We start from the raw sequence: 25,082 nt of genomic DNA, 5'->3' as shown, positions 1-25,082 counted from the left end.
TTATGTGTAGCCCTTTGTGGAGTTAGCCATGGAAAGGTGGGCCTGCTGAGTCATCTCGTAGAGCGCCTGGTATGTCCCAAATACACACCCTAAGAGGCCCAGGATGCTGATCATGATGTCTTTAGCAATGGTCACACAGCTCATGTTCTCAGAGTAAAAGGTGGCGATCTCCAGCAGAGGTGGGATGATGAGGGCCAGGGCGCTGCTGCTCACAGAACCCACCAGGGAGATGACCAGGTCCAGGCGAGGGATGAGAACGGCCGAGAAACCTGCAGAAAGAGAGGGGAGTGTAGTAGACTCACTGGGCGTGCTTCAAAGAGAGGAGTCCCCAACAAGCTTGGCTTTGGAGTTTAAGGATTAGATCAGGCACCATGGCTCCAGACCCTGTCTCCCTGTCTGTCCCCCAATCCTTTTTTATTTTTTTATTTATTTTTTTGGTTTTTTGAGACAGGGTTTCTCTGTGGCTTTGGAGCCTGTCCTGGAATTAGCTCTTGTAGACCAGGCTGGTCTCGAACTCACAGAGATCCACCTGCCTCTGCCTCCCGAGTGCTGGGATTAAAGGCGTGCGCCACCATCGCCCGGCCCCCCAATCCTTTTTTAAAATTACTGTTTTTGTAGAGAAAAAATGGGGTGTGTGTAGGGGTGTGTGTATATGTATGTTATGTGTGTGTGAGTGTGTTTATGTGTGTATGTTATGTGTGTGTATATGTGTGTATATGTATGTTATGTGTGTATGTGTGTTTATGTGTGTATGTTATGTGTGTGTATATATGTGTATGTGTGTTTATGTGTGTATGTGTGTATGTTATGTGTGTGTATGTGTGTATATGTATGTTGTGTGTATATGTATATGTGTGTATGTTATGTGTGTGTATGTGTGTATATGTATGTTATGTGTGTGTGAGCATGTGTATGTGTGTATGTTATGTGTGTGTATGTGTGTATATGTATGTTATGTGTGTGTGAGCATGTGTATGTGTGTATGTTATGTGTGTATATGTGTGTATATGTATGTTATGTGTGTATGTGTGTTTATGTGTGTATGTTATGTGTGTGTATATATGTGTATGTGTGTTTATGTGTGTATGTGTGTATGTTATGTGTGTGTATGTGTGTATATGTATGTTGTGTGTATATGTATATGTGTGTATGTTATGTGTGTATATGTATGTTATGTGTGTGTGAGCATGTGTATGTGTGTATGTTATGTGTGTATATGTATGTTATGTGTGTTTATGTGTGTATGTTATGTGTGTATGTGTGTATGTGTGTATATGTGTGTGTGTGAACAAGTGTGTAGGCCAGCAGAGGGAATCAAGTGTCCTGCTCTGTCATCTAGCACTCTGTGTCTCATCCCTTGGGACAGAGTCTCTCACTGGATCTGTTTTTTTTTTTGTTTTTTTTTTTTTGGTTTTTCGAGACAGGGTTTCTCTGTGGCTTTGGAGCCTGTCCTGGAACTAGCTCTGTAGACCAGACCAGGCTGGTTTCGAACTCACAGAGATCCTCCTGCCTCTGCCTCCCGAGTGCTGGGATTAAAGGCGTGCGCCACCACCGCCCAGCTGTCTCACTGGATCTGGAGCTCGTCTGGCAGCCAGCAAATCTCCCTCTCACACACACTGAGGGTCTCTTCTGCCTCGTACTCTATCAAACACTAGAAGTCCAGTAGCCTCACTTCTCTAGGTCAAACATCCCCAGTTCCTTTGCTCTTTCCTCCTGGCACCTCTTCTGATCCTCTCTCCCTAGAATGTTCCAGAAAAAGGATGGCCCAGCCCTTCTTCCAATGCTTCCTAAGCTGTGTTTGCCGTGAACAAGAGGGGTGGGTGAAGGAAGAAAGAGGGTGGGGGAAGTCCTAAAATAACCCCCAAATCTTTAACAAATCAGCCCAACTAATTGTCCCTTTGGGGGACAATTAAATATATAAATTTCTTCACAATTAAATAATTGATGACACAGAGACTTGATCACACCTAAAATGGGAAGGAGAGAGGCTCTAGGGACCACATCCCCCATCTGTCATGGAGCTGTGTGATGTGGGGATGTGATGATTTCCCTGGGCCATTGCTCCCTCAGGTGGTAGCAATGCTAGGTTGGCATGAGTGGCAGACGCTTCAGTAATTACAGTGGCCAGCAGGTAGGCAAGTGGCTGTACAAGAAAAATCTTGCCTTCTCCCATGATTCAGTCAGTGCCCACTTCTTAGGCAAGAGGACTGGGGGTGGCTTTCTTTCTGTGTTTTCTAAGCCCATCTTCAGGTGGAAAGAAGAGAAGCAAGGAGACAAACATCTTATAGATCACAGACAGGTGGCGGAGCCAAGGCTGCTGGGGTAGGCACTATACTGGGGTAGGACACATGTCATAGGTTTGGGTGAATAAGCATCACCTCCCCCACTCACAGGTCAGGCAGACCAAGGCTGTGCGAACGATCACATCTACGAACAGAACCCGGTTCTCAGGCACTCTCGAGATGACGTAGGGGATGATTATCTCAGCTGGGACGTGGAACTGGAGGGCATAGGTGAAGAAGATGCCAACAGAGTACATCAGCTTGACTGACTGGTACAACCTGCAGACGGAACATTGAAAGGATGCGTGATGCCATCAGGCTTCCAGGAAGGTGGCTGGGGACTCACTGGAAGCTTCACAGGTCAAGGGTCAGTGACTCAGGTCAGATTGGCTTAGAGGGGACACGGAACCATGCATTCCTGTAAGTTCTGGAGCTATAGGAACCTCCAAGTATTTCATTTAAATATTTTATTTGAAAAATTATGTCATATGTACGTGTAATGCAATTCACAGTGTAGCAGCCATACAGGCTCGACCACTTCCCTACCCCTGATTCTCTCTGCAGTTCCCTCTGAGTTTGCCATGGCTCACATGTGGAGGTCAAACGACAACCTCAAGTGTCCATCCTGGCCTTCTACCATATCTGAGCAGCGTCTGTCCCGTTTGTTACTACTGCATGTGCAGGCTAGCTGCACCACATGGATTCTCCTGTCTCTGTCTCCTTCTCACTTAGAAACATTGGGATTACAGACGTGCACCATTGTGCCCAGCTCTTATACGGGGTTTCAGGGTTCTAAGTTGGGTCTTCATGTTTGGGTGGCAAACACTTTATCCACTGAGTCATCCTCCCAGCCCTGTGCCTACATTTTAAAACAGAAAGTAGGGGAGCCACACATACACCCACAGAGGCACGGTGGCACGTTTCTATGAATTGTTTGTTGACCTTTGTTATTTCATCAAATATAAAACCGGATGTGGTAGGACATGCCTGTGATCGCAGAACTTGGGAAGCAGAGGAAGGAGGATTGACACAAGTTTGAGGCCAACTTGGTATGCATAGTGAGTTCCAAGTCAACAAGGCTTATACAGTGAGATCCCATCTCAAAGCAATAAAATATTTCTTGTAAAAGTTGTTCCCTGTAAGCACATGTCTGGTACTTCTATTTAACAGCACAGAGATTTTTTTTTCCAGTTTTTCAACTAGTTGACAGTTAATGGGAAACTGATTATTCTGTCTTTTGCCAAGGAAACAAACAATGCAGCAAAGACTATCTCCACATATATCTGCTTATCATAGCACACACGATGTGCTCACATATCTCACATCTGCATATCTCAGCATATATGACAAACACCCACATGTCCCACATCTGTTTACCTCAGCATCTATAGCTCGCACACCCCATATTCTTTATCTACACATCAACTCCAAAAATAAAAATGATTTTTAAATTAATTTTTTTCTTGACACAGAATCTCACCCCGTATCCCAGCCTGTATTGAGGCTGGTTTCCAGGTGGATATGCAGTCAAGAACGACCTTCAGATTCCATTATGAAATTGTTGGGATTAGTGGCACGAGCCACCACTGTGGTTTATGTAGTCCTGAGGACTGAACCCAGAGCCTCGTGTGTGCTATGTAAGTACTCAACCACTGAGCTAGGCATCAGACCCCAGCTATGATTTTTAAATGTTGATACCACCCTTTTGTTCTAGTCTACAGCATCTCTAAGTGCCAAAATAATATGTGGGCCATGTCAGTCTCTGACACTGCAGTATGTGTGTGTGTTCCTATATGCACATGTGTGTGTAAGCATGGAGAGGTGCTGTTCTTCAGGAGCTGGCACCTTGTTTTTGATGAGGGGTCTTTCCGTGGGCCCTGGGTCGCTCCCTGGTTTGGCACACTCCAGGGATCTGCTTGTCTCCACTCCCCAGTGTTAGGATGGCAAATGTACACCTCCAAACCCAGATTTTTTGTGTGTGTGGGGGGAGGGAGTGTTTGAGACAGGGTTTCTCTGTTTAGCCTTGGCTGCTGTGGAACTCTCTTTGTAGAACAGGCTGACCTCGAATTCACAGAGATCCACCTGCCTCTGCCTCGTGAGTGCTGGGATTAAAGGTGTGCGCCACCGCCCAGCTCCAAACCCAGATTTTTATGTGAGTTTTGAAGGCTTAACTCAGGTCTCTTGCTTCTGTGAGAAGCATGCTTAGCTAAGTTATCCCCCAGCCTCAATACTGTAATTTTTTAAACTGGTATTTCTTATGTATATTTTGAGGACCTTTTTGTATATAAAATTGTTATTTTGTGTACTTATCACCCCCCCTTTTTTGGACTGGAATTGTTGCTATTTTTAATGAGAAGGGTTGTTTGTTCAAGACTTCCCCCAAGAGTGGATTCCTCTCCCTCCACTCACCAGCTGGCTTATACCAGCCTGTGTAAAAAGCCTGACGGAGCTTGCTGCCCATGTATTTAGCTGCCACCTTCCGCATGAAAAGGCTCTGCCCATGATAGCCAGAGGAAGTGCAGTCGGCCAAGAAGAATAAGACCCACGTATTAAGATAATATCTCACTTTCATAAAATAGGGCATAACTTCAAAGCTTCCACACTCATGATCTCATCTGGTCATTAGCAGGGCATAGTGAAGAGGGTGGGTCTGGTGACATTTTCCTTATTTTACTGCTCTGGCTTTGGGGAAGATGGATGGCACCATTGCCCCGCCCACCTGAGAGCCCAAGCCTGTAAGGACCCATCACAGTGGTAACAGTTGATAATCCGCAGAGTTCGCTGCATGCCAAACACTTTTCTAGCATTTTCTGTATATTAAAGCAATCGCTGCCAGCACACACTCTGCCAGGGAGTGCAGTAGAGGGCTGTTCGCCCAAGGTTTCCAGGCCCTTTCCTGCCAGGGTGGAAGGAAAGCTTATCTTTCTCCCATCTAGCTTAAGGTAGTTGAAGTTGCTGCACTAGCTGCTTGGGAAGGGCAGGTGGCGTTCAATGGCTCTTAGTCATGACAACCAGCAACACCCTGGAGTGTGGCTGATCCACTAGAGAGCCTGGGCCATCCCATAATGAGTTGGTGTGAACAAAGAGTTAAGCAGTTGAGTGATAGCCATGGTGATGGTTCATGATCGGAGCATCATGACGCTGTCCTGACCGACACAAAGAGGCACGTGAGTAAGCCTTACTGTACAGAAGGGTGGGAGGCTCACCCATGGCCATGGAGGAACCAGAATGCAGATCCTATTAGTTAGCTTTAGAACATGTACTTAGTCACTAGGATCTAAAGATCCCACCTCTGGGTGTTTCCTGGATAGATGGATGAAAGAACAAATGACTGAGAGTAAGGATTCCAGGTTGAGTTCCAGCTGGGGATACTCAAGAGTCTAAGTAGCAGTCCCAGGTAATGGTAGCACATGCCTGTAATCCCAGCATTTGGGAAGAAGAGGCAGGTTGGGTCAGGTATTCAAGGCTATCTTTGGCTACAAAGGAAGTTTGAGGTTATCCTGGGCTACATGAGACCCTATCTCAAAAATTTAAAAAATATTATTGTTATTCTTATCCAACCTAGGGCCTCAGACAATCTGCACAAATGCTCTACCATGGAGTTTTCGCTTTCTTTCATCAACAGCTCCAAACGGACCCTCTTAGGGCCGTTGCATTTTAGGGTCAAACTTGGAACGCAAGTCTCCACTCCCACTAGACAGTGTTAGCTGGGAAGGTCACTGACAGCCTCTGATGTGGCATCATCTGTTCTATGGAGTTTTCAGTGATGATGCTTAAGGCTGCCGAGAGGAACTGAGAGGGAGCCCAGTGTCTGGTCACCACATCCATCCATTATCGTAATTAACGCCAAGGTCAACAGTTCACAGCAGCGCATGTCTTCTGCTAAAGCTAACCAAGCATGAGGCAGGCAGGTTCCTACCAGCAATTGGGCAAGTTGAGGGTGATGCTAGGCTGAGTGTCTGAGCCAAACTTCATGTAGCCAAGAGTCCCCAGGCAGATGTAGAGGAAGATGACAAAGGACATGCTCAGATACAGCACGGCAGGGAACTGCTGTGGACTCTTCATCTGGCTTTTGAGAGGAAGAACCTGGAAGCAGACAGTTTGGGAAAGACAGGGTCAAAAGCAGAGCCATTATATGGGTGTAGCTCCCTTACAGGCACAGGTGTTCTTCTCCTGGTCGATGGAATCATCAGGAACCTCTCCACAAGACCACACCCTCCACACAGCCACACCCCCTCCAGATGCTGGCTCCTTCATCTTGTCTCCTGCTTGCTATTGCCCCAACACCCTGCTCAGTGTGGGATAATCAGTAAATTTTCCATCTTTATCTTCATCTTGGGAGCTTGAGGTGTGGTCTGGGTTGGGAGGGGCCCTCACTAGTTCAGACTTTCCCGTCACCAGGAAGTCATCGTGCTTCATGGGCTCAACACTGCTAGGGTGATATGGGGACTAAAAGCTGGCCACCCTGTGGGGCACCTCATCTTTCTTACCATCCCTATACCTTCAAAGGTGAAGATGGCTGTGCCAAAGAACAACAGGAAAGTCTTCCAGCTTGCCACCAGAGGCAAGCTGCTGTGCCGTGGGATCTCCTGAAAAGAGAGGCAGGGTGGTGTTGGCTGGCTTTGCTGTGGGGAGGGCATCTCGGGTCACGTCCAATGGCCACAGAAAGAGCACTGTTACTGTCTTATCTTTAAGAAAGTGTTCTAGCTGGGTGGTGGGTGTTCAAGGCCAGTCTGGTCTAGTTCCTGGACTAGTTCCAGGGCAGGCTCCAAAGCTACACAGAGAAACCCTGTCTCGAAAAACAAAAACAAAAAAGTGCTCTAATTAATTAGCTAATTTATTATGAGACCGAGTCTTCTGCAGTCCAGGCTGACTTGAACTCTGTATGTCCCTGAGAATGATTTTGAAATCCTGACCCTCCTGTCTTTGTCTCCACCTGGGATTACAGGTGTGCACCACGAGGTTATTTCATCTGGGATTACAGGTGTGCACCACGAGGTTATTCCATCTGGGATTACAGGCATACACCACGAGGTTATTTCACCCAGCTTAATGTCTTTTAAGATTTACGAATGTTGGCCGGGTGGTGGTGGCGCATGCCTTTAATCCCAGCACTTGTGAGGCAGAGGCAGGTGGATCTCTGTGAGTTCGAGACCAGCCTGGTCTAAAGAGCTAGTTCCGGGACAGGCTCCAAAGCTACAGAGAAACCCTGTCTCGAAAAACCAAAAAAAAAAAAAAAAAAAGATTTACGAATGTTGCAGCATTTATTAGAATTTCATTCTTTGGCCTGGAGAGAGATGGCCCAGCAGTTAAGAGTGTCTGCTGCTCTTCCAGAGGACTGGAGTTCAGTTACCAGCACCCACATCAAACAGCTCACAACCACCTGTAACTCTAGTTCCAGGCGTCATTCTGACACCCTCTTTTGGCCTTTTAGATACACCCCCCCACACACACACAGAGAGAGAGAGAGAGAGAGAGAGAGAGAGAGAGAGAGAGAGAGAGAGAGAGAGAGAAGAGAGAGAGAGAGAGAGAAGCATTAAAACCTTTTATTTTCTTTAGTGCTCAGTAATATTCCTTTTTGAGACAGGGTTTCTTTTTTTAATATTTATTTATTATATATACAGTGTTTTGTCTGAATGTATGCCTACAGGCCAGAAGAGAGTGCCAGATCTCATTACAGATGGTTATCATTACAGGTGGTGGTGAGTAACCATGTGGTTGCTGGGAATTGAACTCAGGACCTCTGGAAGAGCAGTCAGTGCACGTAACCGCTGAGCCATCTCTCTAGCCCGACAAAGTTTCTTTGTGTAGCTTTGGAGCCTGTCCTGGTACTCGCTTTTAACCGAGGCTGGCCTTGAACTCAGAGATCTGCTTGCCTCTGCCTCCCTAGTGCTGGGATTAAAGGTGTGTGCCACCACCACCCAGCTGCTCAGTAATATTCTATTCTCTCCCCTCACCCCATACAGTTTGTCTTCCCATCTTAAATATGGAGCAGTGGGGACTGGGGAAGAAGGAAATTGCCCAAGGCCATTCGGCAAACTACTCATGGAGTCCAGGTAACAATGCTCGTCCCCTGCTCCTGCCCTTAACATCTCTTTCCCATCTTTCCACTTGGGGTTGTGCAGTGGGTGCCAAGCACTGGGAAATGGAGACAGGAGAATCAGAAGCTCAAGGTCACCCTTAGCTACAAAGCCAACCTGGGCTACATAAGACTCTGGGCTTTCGTTTTGTTTTGTCTTATTGATTTATTCTTTTATCTTTCCAGATTTGTAGTTATTTGTTATAGCAGCAACAGGACACTAATATAATTCCAGAGACTTCCATGCTCAAAGACATGAAGCAACAATGGTGGAATGATAGGCCAATGATGGGCAGGAAACCAGCTGACCCAACTGGCAGGGCACTGGGCATGGCAACTCAGGTCCATATGCTAGGACAGCAAGCACTTTACCTTCTGCCCTCTCTCAATCTCTACACTGTGATATCTCTTGTTATTTCATTGAAGTGATGGAGAATATGACATCCTTCTTTATCTCTTGTTATCGAGACCCAAATCCCCATCTGTTCAAACAACACCTGATCACAGAATTGCCAAATTCCTTAGTGATTCAATTTTTGGATATGACCCTGATGCTAAATATGAGGGTGTTGATAATCATGCCTAATTCACAGCTTGTGGGACAGAAGTATTTCTAGAAATCATCTAGGCCCAGGGCAGGGAGACTGACCACTTCCCCACCAGGCTCACAACGCTGCCATGCCTTGGAAGCCTTGGACCTTGACCCCCTTCTGGGTGGCTTCAGACACAGACCTGAATGAGATACTTGAAGATCACAGCCAGGCTGCCCAGGGTGGTGATGGTAGCCAAGGTAGAGAAGACAGACAGCACCTTCGGGTTCTGGACAAGCACCAAGAGGATGAGGAAGGGCAGGATGGTGAGCATGTAGAAACGAGCATCCAGCACGGGGATCATCACCAGGCTCTCCCTGGGCTGGCAGATGTTGGAGGTGAAGTGCGCTTCTTCCACAATCTGCCAAAGAGGCACAGTGAAAGGCGGGACATCAACCCTGAGTCATGAAGAACCGCTTCAATCAGGATTTCAGTCGATCAACTGACGACCCACTGCCCCAGCAGAACGATATTATTCACGACTTGTGTAAAATTTCAATATAACCAGATGCCTTTGAAAACATATATTTGAGAGGCAAGAGAGGTGGTTCAGAAGTTAAGAACACTGGTTGCTCTTAAAGTGGACTGGAGTTCAACTCCCAGTACCCATGCGATGGCTCACAGTTTCAGGGAAGCCAGCACCTTTCTCTGACATCCATGGGCATATAGTGCACACACATACATGTAGGCAAAACATTCATACACATGAAAATAATAAATAATTTTAGGTTTTTATCTAAAAGTAATTTCAGATAAAAATTTAAATTTATTTAATTTTATTGTGTGAGTGTTTTGTCTGTATATATGTAAGTGGATCGTGTACATGCCGCATGTTGGAAGAAGTCTAAAGAGGGAGTCAGATCTCCCGAAACCGGAGTTACAGATGACTGTGAACCACTACGTGGTGATGGGAACTGAACCCAGGTCTGGGTCCTCTGAAAGGGCAACAGATGCTCTTAACTGCTGAGGCATCTCTCCAGCTCCATAGCTGAGTGTCTTCTGGGAGTCTGTGCACTTACGTATATGTGTTCCTTGGGGACTGGGGGCTCCAGAGGACAAACTCGGGATCATTTCCCAGGTTTTCCCACCTTGTTTTTGGGCACAGGGTCTCTTGTTAACCTGGTACTGGGTATGCTGGGCTAGGCTGGCCATCCAGGGCTCAGCAGACACCCATCTGTCTGTCTCCTCAGCACTGGAATGGTAGCTGCGTGCCTCCAAGCCCAGCTTTATTATATGTGGGTTCTGGGGGATGGTACCCACGGCCTGTGCTCGCAAAGACAAGCAGTTTACTGACTGAGCTATGCCTTTAACCCCCTCCCACATTTTGAGATATAGTCTTATATATCTGATGCCAACCTCAGACTTGAACTTTTGATCACTCTGCTTTTACCTTCCAGGTGTTGGCATTACAGATGTGAGCCACCGTGTCTGGTTTTAGGTGTCCTGTGTTTTTATTTGGTAACTCTAGCCACCTTAACAGTAGTGTATGTGATTCTGACAACCGGAAACCCTGGGCATCCTAAAGCCCAAAGACTTAACGGTCTTTTTATCTGCTAGACAATCTTTAATTCCCCCTTGAAGTGGCAATTTTTGTTTCCCCTCACATGACTAGAGAAGAGGGTTCAGTTACATCCTCTTTAGACTCAGCGGTTGAAGCTGGGCAGGGCTGGGAGCTAAGCCGCTCCTCCACCAGGCCCTCTGTTAGTTACACGGCTCACTCTTCTTCCGGGATGGCTGGGTGTACCCCTCTGTCCCGCAAAGCCATAAAGAAATGCTCTCACTGACTTGTCTCATGTTAGGAACATGATGAGGGGAAGGTGACAGCTTGCTAGCCCTAAGGTAGATTTCATCTATGTTTTCCAGATGGAAGGAGGAGGGGCTTTGGTTCTGCTTTGGTCCCAACTGTGGTCTAATATGGGGCAGATGGGCTCAGATGTTATGGTCCCACCGACAGCCCCAGCACTGGGAGGTCCCCTCTCCTCCCACTCTACCCAGAAGAGCCCTCCTTACCTGCTGTAGATTGTCTGCCATAAACATGAAATACGCGCTGCAGAAGCCCAGTTGAGTGACGATCATCAGGAAGCTCACAATGTACCTGGGAAGGAAGAGGACAGCGAGGGAAAGGAGTTATTGTTTAGAATGGGTTTCATTTCCAAAGCCATCATTTCTGATGATTGTATTTTGAAAGATTTCAGCCCCTCAGAAGAAGCTGATAGTATGGCAGGATTAATACCCATAAACTCTGGCTTTAGGCTCTGTTCTGTTTTTTGAGGTAGGGCCTCGTGTAGCCCAGGCTGGCCTCTCATTAGCCAGGTAGCTAATGTGACCTTGAACTCCTGATTTTCTAGCTTCTACCCCAACAGTGCTGACATCACCACCACCATCCACATCCATACACTCTAGTGAATGTCTGAGTAGTTACCTTTGACCTGATTTACATTCTGGGCATATATATTCAACACATGCACAAGCACGCGCGCTCACACACACATACCACCACCACCACCAACAACAACAAAACACACACACTCCTTTAGAATCATTTCAATGATAATTTTGAAAGTCATGAAACTTCTCCTTGGAATACCTCAGGCAGATTTTTCTTAATCCTAGATAGACAGAAATCAACTTCAGCACCAAATATATGGTCTAAATTTTAGATATATTAGTTACCTCACAAATACTGTTTTCTTTTTGGGGGGCCTGGTCTCATTTAGCCAAGGCTCCCTATGTAGGTCAGGCTGCCTCTGAATTCCTAATTCTCCTGCCTCTACCTCCCAAGTGCTGGGGTTGCAGGTGCACCACTATACCTGACTTAACTTTTACTTTTGTTAAAAGACTTCCAAGGCTGTATGTTGTACTTAGCTGTACCTCTTTAGCCTTTTTCCCTGCCCCCCCCCAGCAACATGGAGAATTTTGCGTGCATGTGGTGTACTTGTTAGTTTTTTGTTTTGTTTTGTTTTTCTGAGACCATGTTTCTCTTCATAGTCCTGGCTGTCCTGGAACTAGCTCTGTAGACCAGAGCTCACAGAGATCTGCCTGCCTCTGCCTCCTGAGTGCTGGGATTAAAGGCAGTGTGTGAAGCTAATTTACACTAGGTTATTTTGGAAAGTCCAGGCTGGCATTATTATTATTATTATTTTATTTGAGCTCTACATTCTTCTCTGCTTCCCTCCCTACCTTTCCCCTCCCCTTCAACCCTCTCCCATGGTCCCCATGCTCCCAATTTACTCAGGGGATCTTGTTTGTTTCTACTTCCCATGTAGATTAGATCCATGTATGTCTGTCTTTCTCTTAGGGTCCTCATTATTGTCTAGATTCTCTGGGATTGTGATTTGTAGTCTGGTTTCTTTGCTTTATGTTTAAAAACCACCTATAAGTGAGTACATGTGATAATTTTCTTTCTGGGTCTGGGTTACCTCACTCAAAATGATGTTTTCTAGCTCCATCCATTTCGGGCTGGCCTTGTTATGAACTGCCTACATGCTCTTTGTGTGGCCATCTCCTCCAGATTAGACTTCTGAGAGTTCCCCAAGCAGCATCCTGAAACAGCAGCACTGTTCCTCTTTTAACTCACTGGAGGCCAACTCCCTGTTGGCCTGTGGTTTTGGGTCTCTCTTCATACATGTACCCTTCACACCCACGACTTTAGGATTTAGTGACACGCCTTCATGAAGTTGGTTCCAGGCAAGGCTCTACATTACACTTTATTGCAATGCTTAAATTTGAAAAATTGCCATATTCTTCCTACTTTGTGTGTGCGGGGGGGTTCGTTCGTTGTTTAGTTGGTTCCTGTTTTCTGGTACTGGGTATTGAACTCAGGGCCCCCTGCATACTTGGCAGGTGCTCCACCCCTAAGCTACAGCCCAGTTCTGTTTTTCTTTTTGTCTTGCAACTTTTACTTTTTTGGTGGTACCCCGAGTGGACAGACTGTCTGTTTTCCAGGTCCGGCTGACCATGGGCGTCGTTTATCTTGGTCTTATCCTTGGAGGTTTCTCGTGAGCTGATCTCAGGTCAGGAGGTTTGATTAGATGAGGCTTCTTCACTGATTTTTTTTTCCAATGGCAAGAGGATTTCAGATTGGATCTTTATAGACCCTATTCTATCACAGGACACTAGATTGGATCTTTATACACCCTATTTGATCCCAAGACACCTGTGACATGGGCCGGTGTGACGGGGGCATCGCTGCACCCTCCTTTATGAAGTTCCCCACTGACTGTCCATTTAAAGGCTGAGCATCCATCCATGATTGCTAACTATTTGGGGCAGGCAGGTCTTGCTCAAGCCGCTGAGTTCCTCTTCACACCCTGAAAATGAAGAATCCCTGGTTGAAGTGAGACTTCCCTCCAAGTGTTTCTAACTTTCCTCAGTTACTGAACTCTAAAGAAATGGGACAAGGGAATCCTGATGGCTGGAGAGGAGAGAGATCTTGAGTTCTAGTCTTTGCTCCGACACTAGATTCCTGTGTAGCTTCAGCGGCTTGTTCATCTTCTCTGAACTGTATAATTTTCCATCTCAACAGGCATGGGTCCAGTGAAATCCAAGGGCTGTTTCTGCACTACATAGCTGCTTAAGATGTCATCAGACACAGATGCTGACCTCATCTGGCTGATGACTAGAACAATTCCTGACTGGGAGATCAGTGTCCATCTGAGGAGCCTGAGGTAGGGGTAGGTGGTACGGACGGAGCACTCGCTTGAGGGCTCCCTTTGTGTTGGCTCACTGCCTGGAGAAGGATTGTCAGAGAAGGCCTCATTGAAGGGTCTTGGGATGTCTCTGTTCCTCCACTACAGGGGTCTTCTGTACCTTTGGGGTGTTATTTTATTGTGAAAGCCCTGGCAACCCCATTTTTCTAGGGCAGTGAAGTCTCCCTCTGAGTCCTATTCAAGATTGGTTGGAAGGCCCACAATGATCAAACAGAAAAATATTTTGAACATACCACCAGTGTGTGTGTGTGTGTGTGTGCGTGTGCGTGTGTGTGCGCGCGCATGCATGCGGATGCGTGCCAAAGTATGTGGTGATGAGGATCTAAGCCAGGGCCTCCAATTCTGCTGAGCTACATGCCTAGCTCTTTTCTGTTTGTTTTTGTTTTTTGAGACAGGGTTTCTCTGTGTAGTTGTCCTGGAACTCACAAACAAACAAAAATAAGTTAACTGAGATGGGAAGACCCACATTGGATGTGGGCAACACTATCCTATGTGCTGAATCCCAGACTGAATGCAAGGGAGAATATGAGCTGAGAACCAGCATCCTTATCTCTCTGCCTCCTAACCCTGGACACAATGTGTGGACCAGCTCTTTCCGGTCCCAGCTGCCATGCTGTCCCTGACACTGTAGATAGAATCGTTTGGAACTGTGAGCAGAAATAACTCCTGCCTTCCTCAGTTTGTTTTCCTCGGATACTCTGTTGCAGCACAGGACAGGTAACTGTTACACGGTTAGATAAAAATAATCTAGTTTCCGGCTAGTTGTGGAAGTGCGCAGCCAGCACTTGGGAAGGAGGAGAAGGGTCAGGAGTTCAGGGTCATCTTGAGGTTACAAAGCATGTTTGAAGCCAGCTTAATAAGCAGAAGACCCTGTCTCAAAAGAACAAATAGGCAAGCCAGCAAGCAAAATGAATTCCAAGTTTACACACATGATTCCAAGCAACATACAAGAAAACATAAAATGAACTAGGCCTGGGGCTGTAGCTCGGCTGGTAGAGTTCTAGCCTAGTGTTTATAAAGCTTCACTTCTCAGTCCTCTATTAACCCAGCTTGGTGGTGTATGAGAAGTTCAAAGTCATCCTTGGCTTCTTAGCAAGCTCAAGGTCTCCCTGGCTATATGCGTTCTTGCCTTCCTTCCTTCCTTCCTTCCTTCCTTCCTTCCTTCCTTCCTTCCTTCCTTCCATTCAAAAAGAAAAACACAACTAACACATACCTTTTCACACTCAGACACTTCTTGACATGCACAGAAAAAGATAGCCTTGGGAGGGCTATTTATTTTTAAAATCTTACTTAAATTTATTTTTTGTGTGCATTTGTGTGAAGGTGTCAGATTCTCTGAAACTGGTGTTACAGAAAGTTATGGGCTGCCGTATGGGTGCTGAGAATTGAACCCAAGTCCTCTGGAAGAGCAACCAGTGCTCTTAACTGCTGAGGCATCTCTCCAGCCCCAGAAGGGATATTTATGAACCATGATGAAGAAGGAGGTAGGGCTGAGGCCATGGGGAGATCCTCTGTCTTGCCCAATAGTTTCCAAAGACGGCATATCTACTTAAAAACTTGTGGCTGGAGAGAGGGCTCAGTAAGAGCAGGTGCTCTTGCAGAGAACCCAGCTTCAGTTCTCAGCACCCACATCAGATGGTTTATAACCACCCATAATTCCAGCTCCAGAGGATCTGATACCTTTGAGAACTTGCACTCATGTGCACATGCTCACATATAAACACATGGACAGATATAATTGAACATAAAATAAAAAAGCACGTGGGAGCAGACATAAAGGCAGGGCAGGCAGGGGATGCGATCACGGTTTCATCACTGTGTTTGTGACCAGTACCTGCCCCACACTGAGTGTGTCCTCAGCCAAGGATTTGGACATGTTTCCAGGCTGTACATCGTGGTCTCTTCATAGTTCACAAAACTCCTCTGCAGCCTAGGGTGAAAGGCAAAGGATACGTAAGTTAAGACACTTTTGCTGAAGGTATAGTATGTGCCTGAGTTGGTGACTGTTGTGTATGTGTGTGACAGTGTGGAGTGCTCTGTGAAGTTTCTAATAGTAGTGCCATTGGTGCAACTTTCAGAGGTTAATTATTAGCGTATACAATTTTTATACACTTATGCTTTATGCTTTTTTTAAATGTTGAGATAGGGTCTCATGTAGACTAGGGTGGATTTGTACATCTGGGTACGACTTTGAACTCTTGATTCTTCTTCTCCCACCTCCCTTCAGGCATGCACTCAGCAGCATGCTTTAAAGACTTTATTTGGGGGCTGGAGAGATAGATGGCTCAGTGGTTAAGAGCACTTGGCTGTTTGTTCTTCCAGAGATCCCTAGTTCAATTCCCAGCAACCACGGGTGGCTCACAACCATCTGTAATGAGATCTGGTGCCCTCTTCTGGTCTTATTCATTCATGCAGACAGAACACTGTATTCATGATAAATAAACGCATCTTTTTTTTTTTTAAAAAAAAAACATTATTTGGTTAGATCTCTTTGGTTTTGTCCTTTGGATTAAGCAGTATCTGTGCACTGGTTTAAGGAAGCAGAGCAGAAGAGGTGGGAGAAAAGGCAGAGTGGGCGTGCCCAGCCTGTGACTGTTTCAGTTTACAATGTAAACTTTACACTGAGGTTTGGGAGCCCCTGAGAAGGTGATCTCTTCCTTTCTGAGGGGGAATGGGTGACTCAGCAGTAGGAACTTCTGGTCCTGGGTGGGAGTGGAGAGGAACAGCTGCTGTTGGCTAGATGCCACGTGCACAGTGCTAACTACAGGGCCGGGGGACAGAGAGGAGGCTCAGGACTTTTATGAAGCCTTCTAAACCAGCATCCCCTGGACCTGGTGTGTGTCTGTCATCTCAGGAATGTGAGGGTAGGCAGGAGATCTGGAGATCAGGTTCATTCTGGACCACACAGAGTTAAAGGCAATCTGGGGAATAACCAAAACAAAATGGCAAAAGGCCCTAGTTAGATAAAAGACCATTGTCCTAAAATGTTGATGTCAGAGAGAAAGGAAAGACACCACTAGCCAAAGGACAAAGCCAGACTGATGTAGCTGTGGGCGAGTTGGTGCCTGCAGGAGGTATGGAGGCCAGAGGGCTTGGGGGTGAGTTGGTGCCTGCAGGAAGTATGGAGGCCAGAGGGCTTGGGGGTAAGTTGGTGCCTGCAGGAGGTATGGAGGCCAGAGGGCTTGGGGGTGAGTTGGTGCCTGCAGGAGGTATGGAGGCCAGAGGGCTTGGGGGTGAGTTGGTGCCTGCAGGAGGTGTGGAGGCCCAGAGGGCTTGGGGGGGGGCATTCAGAGATCCACTGGTGGTTAAGAATGGGTTTAGTAATAAAACGAAAGGAAGGAAGGAAAAAAATAAAAGCAAAAAGAAATGAAAAGAAACAAAAAGGGGTCGTATAGAGTGGGAGGGAAGTATAGCGTATAGAACGGGGAAGGAAGTGGATCCAGAAGGAACCAGGGAAGGAGGGTGAATATGATCAAATTACTTTGTATGAAAATTTCAGAGAACTATTTTTTTTTTTTTAAAGAATGAAGTCAGACAGGTCTTCAAAGACCAGCTCTGCCATTTCCCAACCGTGTGACCCAGGGCAAGGTATTTTAGCCTAAATGTATTCACCTCTAAAATGGGAATAAAAACAGGCTCTATCCCAGGGGGCTGCCCGGAGGAGCACAGAAATCTTGCAACGCTCTTGGCTCGAGAGAATCACACGATTTACATGACTGCTGAAGGAGCAGAAACCCTGATGTAGGACCTGTTTTATGAGCTAAAAGGGCTCTCCGGGTTTAATGTGGCCGCACACACTCCTGCACGTCCACTCTTTCGGTCTGTTTATTTGGCTTTATGATCAGTTTTGGAGACTGAGCTTGTGTGCCACTGAGCTACATCCACATCCTATGGAAAGTTTTACTTACTATCCTTGCTTCAGAAAAGCTCATGCTATAGCCCTGGCAGGCCTGGGACTGACAGTCTTCCTGCCTCCGCCTCTGAGTTGCCCCTGCTCTGACTTCCATTTCAGGCATTTCCTCACTTCCAAGGACATACATCCAAGGACATAGTTGGGTTCTGAGGAGCTCAGTATTCTGTATTTTCTTGGTACTTTTATTTTTCTTTCAGAGAAAGAAACCACTGAGCCATCTCTCCGGTTCTCAGAGGTTTTTGTTTTAGGATTTCAGATGGATACACTTGTGTCTCTGCGTGAGCACGTGCACATGAGTTCAGGTACCAATGGAGGAGGCCGGAAGAGGGCATTGGATCCCCTGAAGCTGGAGTTACAGCGGTTGTGAGCTACATTATGTGGATGCTGGAACTGAACTTAGGTCCTCTGGAAGAGCAGTAGGCTTTCCCGTCTGCTGAGCCAGCGCTTCAGTCCCCTAGATGTGCATTTAATGACGGAAGCCATTGCAGACTGCTCACGGCATTGCTAACTGTGTTCTTCGCTTTTATTAACTTGCCTGGAAAGGGTTTTCCTGGAACAAGTGTCCCTGACAACATACCTGTACTGGGGTAGGAAGAGGAAAAGGAAACAAGAGGGTGGGACTGTAGTTCATTCGAGAGTGTTTGCCTAGCATATGCAAGGCCCTGGGTTCGATTCCCAGCACTGCATTAAAGGGACATGGACTCAAATGACTTGCCTACTAGAACTTGGGAGGTGAAGGCAGGGGGGTCAGGAATTCAAAGACATCTTCAGCTTCATAGTGACTTGGAGGCAAACCTGGGCTATATGAGACCCTGCTTTCCTACTTCCTCTGTATCTGGTTGCTCCCCTACTACTGGCTGGCTTCCAGTCATCTTACCCCCAGTTGACTGGCTGGCTCCCCTTTTCTCTCTGCCTGCCAACCCCACCTATCCCTTCTCTGCTTAGCTATTGGCCGTCAGCTTTTTATTACACCAATCAGGTGCCTTAGGCAGGCAAGTGAAACAGCAACACATCTTTACACAGTTAAACAAATGCAGCATCAACACATCTTTACAGAGCAGCAGAAGCGATAGACCAGAGAATGGAGCCCTGGAATGGAGCCCATGGGGTGAGAGATGTGGACTCTGACCTCTGAGTGAGGTGACTGGCGCACTTCAGCAGGATATCCATACAGTGCACGGTGAGGACCCCGATGGCCAAGAGGCTGACAGGCCCCACCTAGAGGGACAGGACAGGAAGACAGTGAGATGACATCTGGCTCCATCCACAGCCTAGCCCTCGTGCAGTAGAATGAAAGTCTCTAGCTGGGCTTGTTTAGCGTGTGTGACACTCTGGAGTCCGTCCCAGCACTGACCCCAAGCAGACAGAAAACTTGCTGTATATGGAGGCACATGTCAATAATGCTGGCGCTTAGGCTGAGGCAGGAGGATCACTGTGAGTTTGAGGCAAGCTTGAGCTATGTCTAAGACCCTGTGACCAACCAACCAACCAACCAGCCAGCCAGCCAGCCAGCCAGCCAGCCAGCCAGCCAATCAACCAACAACTGGCTAACTAACCAACTGGAAGTTGCCCATGATGAGCAGTTAGTTCAATGTCCTCTGCCCTTGGAGGCTGTGTTCAAACATCCTATTTAGTGTCATTGCTGAGGGGTTGCCCCACACTGGCTAGGGTTCTTCTAGGGACAATGAGCCTACCCCCTCACACAGCCCAGGCCCTTTTCATCGGCTTCCAGGCATACTCTTCCAAAACTCCCATGCTAACTTAATTCCTTTACACACCTTAGCCCTGGCTTTTAAGAGTCTTAAAGACCAAGGTTCTTTTTGTGATGTAGTGCTCTTCACTCAGAATCATTAATCAGCAGGCCCCAGGGACACTATGGCAGGTGGGTCTGTTGTGAAGAGCCACCTTGTCCAATGCAGGGTGTGGGGGCTGCACCCCTGGACAGCGACCATCCCCCCCAATATGTGACCATTGAAGCTGTTCCTGGACATTGCAGACTATTGTGGGGAGTGGAGCTGGCGCAGAACACTCTCCGGTTGAGGATTGCTTCTTCTGCAAGTCTGCTTATCGGACCCCATTTAAGAAGCAAGGTTGACTGATTGTGCATCAATCTTCCGGATGTGACCGAAGGGCACACTGTGAGACTATAGATAGGTCCTGTGTGACATCATTGTCACAAAGGAACAAATGAGGGGTCAAGAGTGTTGTTAGCCCCACTAGGAGGCAGCCTCCACATGGCAGGACCTCTGCCTTGTCTGCAACCTTTAACCCCGGGGCCAGGCATGTTCTTAGAATGACTCTCTGTACAGGCCACCATCAGAGGCGGATGGAGGGTCTTCACATCACCCGACAACTCTCGGGGGCACAGAGGGCAGTCTAAAGAGCTAGCAGGGCACCACGGAGCATGCTGGCTAAGGCAGTCAGGCTGAGGCCACATGGGTTTAATGCTCTTCTGCAGACATCTAGAACCTGGAGGGCTCTGAAGGAGAGGCTCCACCCTCTGGCTGGGGTGGGAGGAAACAAGGGGCCACTTCTCAGGCCTGGAGAAGACAAGCGGGCTAAAGAGAAATTCTACACGTGGCACCAACCTGTCCTCATGGGCACCATTGGGGCTTTCTGTGTGCAGGTCTCCCGAGGGGGACTGTGGGGAGGATGAGGTGGAAGGGCATGTGGTTCTTTTTTTTGCTTTTTTGTTTTTGTTTTTGTTTTCCCCCAAAACAGGGTTTCTCTGTGAAACAGTCTTGGCTATCTTGGAACTTGCTCTATGGATTCCCCCTCCCTCTGCATCCTGAGTGCTAGGATTAAAGGCGTCTGCTACCACCTGGTGGCCATGTGGGTTTTTTTTAATCACAAATTCAGAGCGAGTATGCTAGACTTCTGCAAGCCCCCTAAGGACTCCAGGGGAGACATGTGTAAGGTACAGCTTTCGCGTGTGTAGGATGTAGTACGTTTTTAAGAGGGGACATAAGCCAGAAGATGTGTCATCTGGGTGTAGGGGACATGGGGACTCTAGGGACATGCTTATTCCCACGCCTAGATCCTAGCTCATGTACCATCAGGTGGTTTTATCCTTATTTTTATTTCTCAGTGCTTTGGATTGAACCCAGGCTTTTATGCCACTGCTCTTGAAACTAAGCTACATCCTCCACCCTTGTGGGTATTTTGTTTTGTTTTCTTCTTGAGACAGTCTTGCTATGTAGCCCAGGCTGCCTCGAAACTCACTACAGAGTCTAGGTTGGCCTTGACCTGGAGAGCCTCTTGTCGCAGCTTTCCGGCATAACTTGGCACTTCATCAGGCGGTAGGAAACAGGGGTCACACACACATGCAAGTGTACAGGGACAAGGTCAGTGCAGTGTAAAAGGGAGGTGTGCGACCTGACACCCCAGGGGCTGGAGCGGAGGAGGTAAATGGGGATCCTGCGTGTACCCCTGGACTCGGGAGTAATGGCTGCCCTCTCCAGGAGCGACCAGTGTGTTTCCTGGTTGGTTACTGGTTGGAAATTGATGGGCACAGCTGCTGTTGCAGAGCCCAGTCCCTCGGGGTCACCCATCACAGAGGTCTAGAGACTGTTCTACCCCTACCGCAGTTAGGATGAGTCTGGTTTCTAGTCTCTTACCAACAAGCCGGCATTTTTCACAGCCAGGGGAAGCCCCAGGAACCCTGTGCCAATGTTGCTTTTCAGCAGGTGGATAAAGATTTGCATAAACCTGTGGTGGAGAAAGTGAGAGAAGAGGATATTGTGGGGGAGGGGTGGGAGGCAAGGGCAGGAGGAAGGAGGGGAGGGGAGGAAAATGAAGAGGAGAGGAAATAGAAGGGAAAGGCGAGGCAGGGCTGGCTCCCCGCCCCAGCACCTCTCTCCCTCTCTCTCTCTGTCTCTGTCTCTCTCTCTGTCTCCCTCTCTCTCTCTGTCTCTGTCTCTCTGTCTCCCTCTCTCTCTCTGTTTCTGTCTCTCTCTGTCTCTCTGTCTCTCTCTCTGTCTCTGTCTCTGTCTCTGTCTCTGTCTCTCTCTCTCTCTCTCTGTTTCTGTCTCTCTCTGTCTCTGTCTCTGTGTGTGTGTGTGTGTGTGTGTGTGTTGGGAGAGGACAGAACCAGGTGTGTGCACTCTAGCATGACTCTCAGTCCCAGGGTACTGTCCTAGATCAGGTGATCCACGGCTGTGCCAGTTCAGGAGGCTCAACAAGCAGGAAACTCTGAAGGGGAAGCAAATAGAAATTGCCACCACTTGGGAGACTCCTTGGGGTTTATTCTCCCAAATAACAATCATTGAGGCCTATACACTGCTAACATTAGACAGTGAAGACATCAGTAGCCACTGCTCCAATCTGTAGACTATTTGTTGGCAGATCTTTTTAATTTAATTTAAAATTTTAAAGATTTTTGTCATTTGAGGCAGAGTCTTAAGTAACCAACCCAGGATAGTCTCAAATTTGCTATCCAGGGTGATACTGGACTCCTGATCTTCCTGCTTCCACCTCCGAAAGCTGGAATGCCGCCATGTCTGCTTATCAGATCATTAACTTACTAGAGAAAGTACAGTGATTGTGTAGAATATATAAAGAATTTACTGATTCCATCCAGCCCTTCCTACATCGATTTAACCAATATTCATTGAATAAATACACACAGATCTCTACAAACGGCTACATAATATAGACTCATGCTATGCACCGATGTGGATAAAAGGCAAAGTTTAACAGCCGTTGCCACTGTGCACAGTACTGTGAGTACTGAGGATTACGTGCCCAGGGAATGCTAGGCCTGAGGGTTCCACGTGCTCTTCACTCCTATGCCAGCAGCTGCTAGCCAGACTGGGAAGAATGGCTGTCACAGAGCGTGAGAACAGAGTTAAGGGTTACCACTGGACCTCCTTGGAAGAGCAAGCAGGGGCCTGGTTTAAACTGGCAGTGGCACCCCTTCTAACTGGGATGACTGGAGGAGGCCAAAAGGAGGCACGAGCCACACAGGAAATCTGACAGTGTTCCTGACTCAGGGTGAAGGCCGCAGGAAGGTCCACACCTGCTTTCCGTCTCTCTAGTAACGTGGGAGAGATGTAGGCATGTTCATTCACCCGCATCACTTTTAGCATCTCTGTTACTGAAGCACGACTAATTAAAAACTCAGAGAGAGAAATTGGGGTTCAACCTGAAGATCCAAAAAGCCAAACAGCCAGTTACTGACTCTTACATCAACCCCAGTCTGAAAATGGCAATCCTGAATCCAGGAATCTCAGAATGAGACTGAGACCGAGAGCTGTCTCCGCCTGTTTTATAATCCTCTCCAGTTCTGGAATTAGAGGCGTGCACTGCTGGGATTAAAGGCATGCACCACCCAGTTTCTATGGCAACTAATGTGGCTACTGGGATTAAAAGTATGTGTTACTACTACCTAGTCTGTAAGTTTGACCAGTGGGTCTGTTTTACTCTCTGATCTTCAGGCAAGCTGTATTTATTAAAATATAAATGAAATATCACTACACAGTTTATTCAGAAGAATTCTGGGACACCAGTCTTTCTATACAGTAATTTCTTATCAACTACAATTATTGGAAAATATCTCCTGCCACTTACTCTTTTCCATGTGAATAAAGCTGGTTGCTATCGTGCATGTGTGTGTGGGTGTGTGTGCATGCATGTGTGTGTGTTTAAACTGCTCACTCTCCTGTCTGTCTCCTGGCCTACCTCATCTCTTCTTCAGAAACCATGGTTGCTACTGTGCGTGCATGCGGGCGTGTGTGCGTGCGTGTGTGTGTGTGTGTGCATGTGTGTGTAAACTGCTCACTCTCCTGTCTGTCTCCTGGCCTACCACATCTCTTCCTCAGAAACCCTGGTTGCCACCATGCGTGTGTGTGTGTGTGTGTGTATATGTGTGTGTGTGTGTATTTTTCACTTTTCTTTCTCTGTTTCTCTCCCTATCTCTAGAACCCAAGTCCTTGTGCATAGTGGGCAAGGGCTGTAGCCCTGAGCTCTATCTATATCTGTCTATAGTATATAGTGTCTATATACTTTCAAAGACACACCAAATAAGTAGTTATATGTTTTATATAAATGGCATTTTAGGATTGGATACAAAATATCACCATTGCTTGTCAGGGCTGAGGCATTATAGTAATCCTAGCACCCAGGAAGCTGAAGCAGGAGGATTGCAAATTTGAGGCTAGTCTGGGTTACAGAGTGAGACTCTGTCTAGAGAGAATCTTTTATATGTCCGAGTTTGGGGCAGTAAAAATAGAACATGGGGTAATTGGGTGATCCTTTGTTTACAGGAAGATCTATGTCTGTGGGAGTGATGGACTGGGATAGACCAGAAACAGAGAATACCCTCCTAGTGTCAGGGATGCGCTCTCTGGCCTGCAGCTCAGGTTGCAGACAGCTGCTTTATCTGGGTTCTTTGCAAGAATTGGGAAGTGTGGCATTCCCAGACAGCTCTCCAGAGCTACAGTCAACATTCCTAGGTTCTGGAGCTTTGCTGTGTCACCAGGGAGCATGAGGAGGGCCTTTGGAGCTGGGGTCCGGCTGTACTTGCCCTGGAAGGGTGATGGGATCACTCACAGTAGTCCATCGACTTCCCCTTGAGGGTCCTTCTGGGGGGAGACGGTTCTCTGGCTGCTGCTGCTACTGCTGCTGCTTTGTGAGGAGTTCTTAGGCACGCTGAAAAAATTCCACTCACAGTTGCCGTCTTTTCTAAGCAGAGACGCCTTTACCATGGTGAACAGGTACCAGAGGTACAGCACTCAGCTACAGTAGGCTGGAGCCAGCCCTCAGTGGGCTCTCATCAGGAGAAGCCATCCAGCAGGTCTCAGATGCTGGCTCCCGATGCCTGGGTGTTCCAGGCCCTGGGTGAAACCCAGGATGTGGGAGTCAGAGGACAGTGACTGGAGAACCTGGGCCCGAGGGTGCCTCTCCAGGCTCCTGAGGCACCTAGGGCAGAGTCACCGGTCCCCTTCAGGATTGCCTTGACACCTGCCAGGACTTGTAGACTTCCAGCCTGTCTCCCAGCTCAGCCCTTGATGCCGTGGCCTCCAAGGGACACTGACTGGGAGAAGGAAGGGATCTTTAGATTGGAAGTTCTTGCGTCTGGCTGTGGGCTCAGGCTCAAGGTTTGTTGCCTCTGGCAGGGAACAAGCCACAGCTACCTCACAATGGAGGCTGTCCAGGCAATAAGCGGCTGCCCAGGATGCAGAGTGTCACTTGTCCCAGCGACTCATGCTGGAGGTGAACAATGGTTTGTGTCAGCTCAAATGCCAACCGCTCAGATCCTCTGTAGAGGAGGACCGCGTGGATGGCCACCTGATCAGGAAGCAGGTAAACGTATACTTTTAAAAAGCTGTTGTGGGGCTGGAGAGATGGCTCAGCGGTTAAGAGTATTGCCTGCTCTTCCAAAGGTCCTGAGTTCAATTCCCAGCAACCACATGGTGGCTCACAACCATCTGTAATGAGGTTTGCTGCCCTCTTCTGGCCTGCAGATATACACACAGACAGAATATTGTATACATAATAAATAAATATTTT

General features: G+C 47.4%; 1 protein-coding gene and 1 long non-coding RNA gene across 2 annotated transcripts in view; one reads left to right on the top strand and one right to left on the bottom strand.

Moving 5' to 3' along the window:
• Slc36a3 (solute carrier family 36 member 3) lies at positions 1-24,277 on the bottom strand. Its single transcript, XM_075992560.1, has 10 exons — positions 24,123-24,277; positions 21,191-21,281; positions 18,703-18,791; positions 15,495-15,590; positions 10,962-11,046; positions 9,094-9,312; positions 6,773-6,868; positions 6,202-6,368; positions 2,392-2,561; positions 1-269 (listed from the first exon to the last, which is right to left on the bottom strand). Exons 1-10 carry the CDS (start codon positions 24,275-24,277, stop codon positions 1-3), a joined length of 1,437 nt encoding a protein of 478 aa, XP_075848675.1.
• LOC142860813 (uncharacterized) overlaps positions 12,883-25,082 on the top strand; it is an 18,015-nt gene continuing 5,815 nt past the window's right edge. Inside the window, exons 1-2 of the long non-coding RNA XR_012912405.1 lie at positions 12,883-12,964; positions 13,477-13,618. This is a non-coding gene — a long non-coding RNA (uncharacterized LOC142860813). The remainder of the gene's footprint in view (positions 12,965-13,476; positions 13,619-25,082) is intronic.

The sequence above is a fragment of the Microtus pennsylvanicus genome, chromosome 11, assembly GCF_037038515.1.
Source record: "Microtus pennsylvanicus isolate mMicPen1 chromosome 11, mMicPen1.hap1, whole genome shotgun sequence".
Classification (NCBI taxonomy): domain Eukaryota; kingdom Metazoa; phylum Chordata; class Mammalia; order Rodentia; family Cricetidae; genus Microtus; species Microtus pennsylvanicus.
This window is presented reverse-complemented; position numbering and strand designations above follow the sequence as displayed.